Genomic DNA, 8,734 nt, shown 5'->3' with positions numbered 1-8,734 from the left:
AGCACCCCTATATATAAGAAAGAAGAAACAACCCGATTACTAATCCTTCGCAGAAACTTCCGGCACTTTCCGATGACTCATGCTTCCTCCGTGTTGCGGTAGTGGTTCGTAACAGTTTAGCCCTTCCTCTCGAAGAGCGAGCTCCTGCGAGCAAGTAGGCGGGACGCGAGGTGAAAGTAAGTACATAGCAAGTTAGCAAATGGTTGTAGGTGAAACACCAGGGAACGTAACATAGAGCGGTTTCATTTGCAAAAGAAACCGTAACAAACTATACTTTCCTACGCAAGGTCCTCTTAAGGGTTGCCGCGGGCTTGTTGGGATATAGGGAGCGGAAGCGTTGCAGTGCTCCTAGTTCCGCATCGAGATTCCGAGCCGGTTCCCAGGTGGGCTGTTCGTAGCCGGTCCATTTGACTAGGTATTGTAATTGCCGATGCCGTATTCGGGAGTCCAGTACTTCCTGTACTTCAAACTCCTCCTCTCCTTCCACGATTACCGGGGGCGGTGGTGGTTGTATGTGGCCTGGCAAAGGTTAGGTCCGAGCAGGTTCTAGCAATGAAACGTGGAATACTGGGTGGGACTTCATCGAGGCGGGGAGTTCCAAGCGGTAGGCATGTGATCCGATGCGTTCGAGTATTTTGAACTTCCCTAGTCGTTTGTGATCTAGTTTGTCCGATGGCCTAGTGGTGCGTATGTGTTTTCTCGATAGCCATACCATATCTCCTACTTCGAGTCGGGGCTCTGGAAGTCGGGTGGCGTTTGCACTCTCGGCGGCGGCGGCTTGTGCATACAGGATCTCTGATCGCAGGGCAGCCTGTAAGGTGGAGATTGCGTTCGCAAATTCCCGTACTTCCTTCGGTGTGACTTTGCGCGTTTCTTCAGCAGGGAGGACGTCTAGTTGGGGATTATACCCATAGTTGGCAAAGAACGGGCTGACTCCCAACGGTTCCGTAGAGGCATTGTTATGCGCGAATTCTGCCAGGGGAAGAAACTCTGCCCAGTTATCCTGTTGGTAGTTGACGTAGCCCCGTAAGTATTGCTCCATAATGGCGTTTACCCTTTCGGTCTGTCCGTCCGTTTGTGGGTGGAAGGCTGTGCTGAATCGGGGTTTGATGTCCAATTGGCCGCAGAGTGACTTCCAAAACTGCGAGGTAAAGGTTGTGCCCCTGTCTGATACTATGTCTTTTGGCAGCCCGTGTGCTTTCCAGATGTGTTGTAGGAATAGTCGGGCCAGTTCCGGGGCGTCGGCGGTATCTCTCGTGGGGATGTAGTGGGCCATTTTGGTGAGCCGGTCGACCACTACTAAGATGGCGTTAGATCCTTGGGACTCGGGTAGGCCTGTAACATGGTCCATGGATAACGAAGACCAAGGTTTGACTGGGGGCACCAGTGGTTTGAGGAGACCATACGGGGCGTGTCGGGCCGGCTTAATTCGGGAGCAGGTATCGCAGTGGTCCACATAACGGGCAACGTACTTCCGCATTTGGGGCCAGTAGAAGTTCCGGGACAGTAGTTCCAGTGTGCGTGCCCGTCCTGGGTGTCCGGCCGAAGGTGCGTCATGGTGGGTGCGGAGGATCTCCAACTTGATAGCGGCGTCGTCAGGGATGTATAGTAGGCCCTGATAGTACAGTAATCCTTCCTTAACTGTGCATTCGCCCATGGGTAAGAAGCGGGAGTGTTTCTTCTTGGCCGCGATATCCTTCATGAGTTGTTTGGATAGAGGGTCCTTGGCCAGTGCGATCTCTAGTTCCCTTTGGCGGGATGGTGCCACTTTGGAGGGTGTGGGGGTCTGTAGTGCGGCCGCCAGACGAAGGTTCTTTGGTTTTAGTACAACCTGGTGCTGCTGGGTCAATCTTTCATCCCCTTCCTTAGGGAGATCTCCAGATCGACGTGTGAGGGCATCAGGTTTCCCATTCTTCGTGCCCGGGCGGTAGGTGACTACAAAGTTGAAGGAAGACAGCGTTAAGGACCAGCGGGCTTGACGACGGTTAAGGATCTTTGTGGACATGAAGTGCTCCAGGTTCTTATGATCGCATTACACCGTGGTTTCTTGGTTGTTGGGTTCCAAGTACTTTCGCCATTCTTCAAACGCGCGTACGATCGCTAGCAACTCTTTGTCATAAATGTCGTAGTTGCACTCGGCTGGCGTCATCTTGTGGGAGTAGAACGCCACAGGGTGTAGGATTCCCTGGTTGTCCTTCTGGGAGAGTACAGCTGCCGCAACAAAGTCAGAGGCATCGGTTTCCACTATGCACGCTCGTTCGGGGTCATAGTGCCTTAGTACCGGGGCGGTAGTGAAAGCTTCCTTTAGTTGGGCGAAAGCGTGTTCCGCCGCGGTTGTCCATATGAACGGGGCGTCCTTCTTCAACAGGTTCGTCATGGGGGATACTACCTTGGAGTAATCGCGGATGAATCTTCGGTAGAAGTTGGCGAACCCCAAAAAGACCTGCACGTCGTGGACCGAGGTGGGTGTTTTCCACTCCTGTATCGCCTTTGTTTTGTCGGTTGCCATGGTGACCCCTTCGCCGGATATGATGTACCCCAGGTACTCGGTACGATCGACGTGGAACTCACACTTCTCTGGCTTGCAGTGGAGGCCCGCGGCTTGTAGTTTGTCCAGGACAATGCGGACATGCTGCTGGTGTTCTTCGGGCGTGTTGGAGTAGATCAGGATATCATCGAGGTACGCCGTGCAGAAGTCGTCCAAGTGGGTTCGGAGGGTATCGTTCATGAAGGCCTGGAAGGTAGCGGGGGCGTTGGTGAGTCCGAATGGTATGACCAGGTATTCGAACAGCCCGTACCGGGTTCGGAAGGCTGTTTTCCATTCTTCCCCTTCCTTGATTCGGATTTGGTTGTAGCCCTGGCGGAGGTCCAACTTGGTGTATACCTTGGCGTCTTTTAATCGGTCCAAAGTGTCGTTGATCAATGGCAGGGGGTAGCGGTTCTTGATGGTGACTGCGTTGAGGGCGCGGTAATCCACATATAGCCTTAAGGATCCGTCCTTCTTTTTGATGAACAGGACGGGAGCTCCTGCAGGGGAAGAAGATGAACGGATGTACCCTCGGGCTAGCTGGTCATCCAGGTATTCCCGCAGGGTTTTTAATTCCTCCGAGGAGATGCCGTATAGGGGGCCAAAGGGTGGTTGCTTGCCTTCCATCAACGGGATTTCGTGGTCGATGTACCGGTGGTTGGGGAGTGCTTGGGCCTCGGATTCCTGGAACAGGTGGAGGTATTGGTGGTAAGCGGCAGGGACCAGTTCATCGGTTGATTGGGACGGCGATGAGTTTGGGCTTGGGGCTCGGGCTGCGAGGAGGAAAAGCTGGTTGTCCGGTTGTTGTGCTTCTCTGCGGAATCGGGCGGCGGACAGGGTAATCGTGCGGCGAGGGGTGGCTGGCCTTGGGGGTATCGGTGGCGGGCGCGAGGGGGTGGCGGTGCTTAGTCTCGGGGGTATTGGCGGGGGCGGCAGGGTGGCGGCGGAGGTGGTCAATGGGGGACAGGTGAGGGTGGAGGTCCAGAGAGTTGCAGTGTGCTGTTGGCAGCGTTCGGCGTGGAAGGAGATGGATCGGTCGGCGAACCGTATTTCGGCAGCGTGGTGTTGTAGCCAGGGGAGTCCAAGGACCACTTTCGTGTCGCCGAGCTTGGTGACAAACAAGGAGGCCCCTTCCACATGATCATTCATCTCGAGGCGGAGTTTGCAACAGTGGGTGATGGCTCCGGAGGCGATGGCTCGTCCATCGATCACTTGCAAATAACTTGGGGTCGCGAGTTCTTCGAGGGAATATCCGCGGGCCTTGGCGAAGGAAGCGTCAATGAACCCATATCCGGTGGCTCCGGTGTCCACCAGCGCCTGGAGTGCGTCCTTGTTCCGAGATAGCCGTATTGGTACTTCAAAGGGTTCGCAGTCGCCGGGGTGGTGTAGTTGTCCGATCTTGAGTTTGGCTCCTACCCTTCTCGTCCGTAAGAGTCGTGTGGCCGTGTAGGCGCCGGGGGCATTGGTGACGTGGGCTGTGCCCCCATGGCGGGTGACCAGGGCAGGGAGTAGTGGTGCTCTTAACCGATGAAGGGTATTCAAGACCTTGACAGGCGATGGGTATGGTCCGATGCCAATGAGGTAGGGGTGGAAGTCCCTGGAGGTTAGTGTTAGGAAACACCAACCCGGGTCGTTTCCTGTAGGGTTTCCAAAAGAGGCAGCACGTTGGAGGAGGAGGCGTTGTAGTCGTCGAGTGCGTCGGGGTGTCAATAGTGGGGGGGTTTGGTCGGCGAATGATTCCTCCCTAGCTCGGGGGAGAAGTCTACCGAGTAGGTAGGCTGTTGTCCAGGCTAGGAGGAAGAGGGCGGCGTAGGCGAATAGTAGTAGTGTGTTGGTGTTCTTCGGAGAGAGGGTGTCGGTCGACCATAAGCGACGCAACATAGTGTAAGGAACCGTGTGCGAAGGGTCGGCACGGGGGTCGAAGGACACTAGGGGGCTCCCGGGAAGGAGGAAGTGGGTTCGCGCGACGGCGAGGGTAGAGTCAGCGGTTTGCCCGAGGGCAGGGACAATGGTCCGTACTAGGACGGAGGAGACAGCGGTCGGCGAGAGGGCCGAGGGTAAAAGCGGGGTAAGCGAGCAGAGGGCCACGAGGGCGACGACGAGGAACCTAACGGCGGATTCGGAGAGCATGATGGGCAGCAGACGTAACGTGGACGGAGAGTAAAGAAGTGTATTGAAGCGAAGTAAATCCCCCAAAGTAATAACTCAAAGTAAAATACAAGATGTTGCGTAAGGAAAGAAGCAGACAATGGGGGCAAGCACCCCTACATATAAGAAAGAAGAAACAACCCGATTACTAATCCTTCGCAGAAACTTCCGGCACTTTCCGATGACTCATGCTTCCTCCGTGTTGCGGTAGTGGTTCGTAACATTACGGTTCTATGAAATCTTAGATACTGCGTTTGGGGATCCTGATCGAATGCACACGGCTAGAAGGAACCTTAGGAACATCCGCCAACGAAATCGAATCTTTGCTGATTATTTTGCCGAATTCCAACGGTATGCTTCCAAGTCAGGGATGGATGAAGTCTCTCGAATTGAGGCTTTGATGGAAGGTATTAATGCGGAACTCGACGAATCAATAATACACCACGAAACTCCTGTGACAGTAGATGCCTGTGCGACACTTTTGCAACGGTTGGATAATCACCGTCGAGCGGCAGAAGCTAAGCTAGGAAGTAAAAGCCTTGGAATGCTACTGCTGCTCCGGCCCCTCGTCCTCCACCAGCGAATCCTGCCCTTGCTACCCATACCGCCGCACCAGCTATCAATGCAACTACCCCTGAGAGCCATCCCTCGTTCCGCCCGGGAGGCGATGTACCGATGGACTTACCCGGGGGACGTCGTCGCCCCACCCCTACTGAAAGAAACGCCCGCTTAGATGAGGGCCGATTTTTTCTAGTAGCAGAATGTCGGACAGGATTTTAAGGTTGCCTGGGAACTGTCGCCCCACAATTCCCAATTCCGTGCCTACAGATTAAATAGGCCCCCACAAGTCCATCGCCATCGTCAAATATGTAGGTACCGGGGGCGGTGGTCGTGATGGCAGGGGGGTAGGTGGTGGTTGGGGGCTGTTGGGAAGGGTAACCCCCTGTGGTCTTGGCGGCCTGTCCTACAGCACTTCCGGCGCCGTCACTCACCGGTCGGGTACCACGATCGATGCCTGCATGGTACCGAACGCACCTTCTCAACCTCACGATCATGACGGCGCTCGAAATTTAACGATGCCGAGTTTCCCCATCCTCCGCTTCGATGGAATACATGAATTTCGGATTCTGACCTCCGGTTACCGCATTGGGCGAATCCCACTCCTTGACTCCGGTGAGTTTTATTGCATCGACTCGGATTCTGATCTTCAGCTTACCGCCCGGGTGTGACTTGTAACAGTAATTCGGATTTCAATCTTGGATCATGATATTCGCAATACTAGAAACCCAATATGTGAGTGACAATCCATGACCATCATTCCATATTCTGTATTGTTGAAGTCTGGTTTTACATATCACCTTGTTAGGGTTTCTCAAAATTTTAGGAAAATGGATTAATTCTGGTAACTTACTGGATTATTTTTTCCGACATACAAACTGAATTCTTTTGAAACATTTTAGTTTTGTCTGAGAGCCACTAACCCCGAAACCTAAAGAAAATTTTCAAATATACTTATAACTAAATTGTGATATATAATATTAATTACTTAAAATCTTGTATATCAGTAGACCGCCGAATATACTAAAATCTTATCGAATATTTATTTGTATGGCACGTTGTTGACACTATTGTCCCTGAATGGTGAACTCTTATCTCTCTCAAATTCCTTGTTTAACAAAGGAAAACAATCTTTGTAACCGTAGCAAAACACTGATAACCTGTTCTACACAACCCCCTTACACCCCTCTACCCCACCAAGCAGTGCAGGCAGGAAAAGAAGACTTTGATGAGTCTCCCCTGTCCCCAACCGGCCCGGTATATCCATCATCTCATAATAAGGCGTCCTGAACATCTGCTTTTTGAGAATCCTAACAACAGGAATTATTGCCCCCCCACCCTTCGCCGAAACCCAACAAGCTCAATCAACTTAATATACTATCATCGAACAAACCCAACTGAACAATCAACCATTCTTCATCTTCGCAGAACACAAACGCCATACAATGAACCATACAGACCCCGATATTACTACATCTACTCAAGGTTTGTCCTCTAGGAATCAAACGTCGGAATAGACCTGAACTATATGTTTTGGTTAGATTAGTGCAGGTAGTCATTGTATTACTCTTATTTCAAAGTGGAATCAAACTGCTAAATTCCTATAAAAGAACCCGGTACCTTTTCAGAAAGTGCAGTAAAACAAGTGATAATGATGATTCGGTTGAGTGCGGAAATACTTGTAACACCGGAGGATCCCTGTTATATGAATACAGCGGCGCAGATTTTCTCGTCAAGAATTGATTTCTAATTGAAGATATTGCGAGTGCTTGTAGAGCACTTTGGATATTCCTAACAGTCATCAGAACGACTTCCTCCAAGTACCCCTCCAGTACAGCACCGCCTGTAATAAAGCGCCTATGACTCCCAACACGATTTGAAGAAGATGGAGACACTGATGAGTGTAAGATATATTCCTTACTATTAACCCCACTGCCACCGCGAACTCTGACTTGTCAATTGACAACTGTTACCTAAATAGCCTGGAAAGATTTCCTCGGTTCTCCCGAAATCTCCACTGGGAGGAGCAGTCCTCGGTGGGTAGAATTTCATTTCCCTGAGTATCATACTGACAATTTTGAAGCACAAAAGAAGCCTGAGGCAATTTAGGTATCTGAGGCGGAAGAAATAATCGATACTCGCCACTCAGACTATTATGATGCTCCGGAGAACGACCACGAGAGCTCTTAAGAGTATGAGGATGAACCGTATGATGAACCTCAAGCCCTCGCCTTAATGTTGCATCCAGAGGTCTCAGATTGTCGGAAAGAGACCTCATACATTCCAACCAACCACTGCCATAGCATTGGGCAACACTGAATGGAAACCAACTGCCATAGTGGAGGAGGTAATTACCTTTTCCGACGTATCAGGGGATGTGGTACAGGTTGGACTCTATCTCTCCAATCAATGTTTTTTAACAACTCAGTATTAGTGGTTAACAATTCAAAGAGAAACTTGTCGGGGAGCAAAAGTAATACGTAACGTAAACAAATGAGAGCAGTACCCACTCTAGTAAACAGTCAGAATGCATACTAGGGAGCACCACAGCATCCCAGAGGGCATCTCCAATACTCTCACAGCCTATGCCCTCAGCACTTATTTATCTACATTAGTATACCTCTTCTATTTGCTATATTGATTTTTCCTTCATGCACTCTAGAAACGGAAAGTCGTCTCCCACCTACCGGATATATTGTTCTTAACCGAGTAGCGAAGTAATTGGAAAGCTCTTTGTGAGCAGTCGTTACGGGAAATATCATATATTGTATTTTAAATACTTCAATGGTGTAAGAATGCTAGCGGCTAGGGATCCGGAATTCCTAGAGCGTATAATCCCTATCGTCATTTGGCTGATATTGACAGTGATCTAGTAAGGCCACTGGGCGTAGTCTACAGGGAGTTACTTGAAGCCTGAAAATTTTCAGTAAAAGAATGAGAGTGTTGTGAGTAATTATGTCCCCATGCCCTCATTGATATGGCGAGTGCCTTGGGAGCAATGCCGGAAGCTATTAGGGTTATACGGGATTGCCCAACTGATATCCAAACTCGAGTAGAAACATTCAAAAGTATGAAGAAGGGTTCGAAGGTGAGAAATAAACAGAACCGGGAAGCAACCTTGGAGGTAATTAAAGATAACATTTGAGAAAAGGAATGATACTTCTAGATTCGGGTATTGGGAGTTGTATTCTAAATGATGACCCTAATAGATAGGAGATAAATAGGAGTAACTATTGAGGTGTTATTGGATGACGGTTTTAACAAGGACGATGAAGCGTTGGCTACGGATCTTGACAAATTCCGAGATGTTCAGAGAACATCCATGAGTGATTCAGGAGATCGGGATGGTTCCAACAGCAAACAATACAAAGTGATTAATGCCCAACTTCGCGGTATTGACACCGAAGAGGAGGGAGAGGAGGAAGTAGAGTAGCTGGGATTACTTGTAGCGAAGGATTTTGAAAGGAGGTGGAGCAGGATGTGTAAAACAATTGCGAGTGC

General features: G+C 50.4%; 2 protein-coding genes across 2 annotated transcripts; both read right to left on the bottom strand.

Annotated features, from left to right (window-relative positions):
- Positions 1-529: 529 nt before the first annotated feature.
- LAJ45_11743 (uncharacterized protein) lies at positions 530-1,702 on the bottom strand (the record flags this gene model as incomplete). Its single annotated transcript, XM_046121218.1, has 1 exon — positions 530-1,702. The coding sequence occupies one exon, from the start codon at positions 1,700-1,702 to the stop codon at positions 530-532; it is 1,173 nt and encodes a 390-aa protein (XP_045965587.1).
- Positions 1,703-3,254: 1,552 nt separating this feature from the next.
- Positions 3,255-4,408, bottom strand: LAJ45_11742 (uncharacterized protein; the record flags this gene model as incomplete). Its single annotated transcript, XM_046121217.1, has 2 exons — positions 3,255-3,300; positions 3,363-4,408. The coding sequence occupies 2 exons, from the start codon at positions 4,406-4,408 to the stop codon at positions 3,255-3,257; spliced, it is 1,092 nt and encodes a 363-aa protein (XP_045965586.1).
- Between the last annotated feature and the right edge of the window lie 4,326 nt (positions 4,409-8,734).

This window comes from Morchella importuna, assembly GCF_003444635.1.
Source record: "Morchella importuna strain M04M26 chromosome Unknown Morimp01GS097, whole genome shotgun sequence".
Classification (NCBI taxonomy): Eukaryota; Fungi; Ascomycota; class Pezizomycetes; order Pezizales; family Morchellaceae; genus Morchella; species Morchella importuna.
This window is presented reverse-complemented; position numbering and strand designations above follow the sequence as displayed.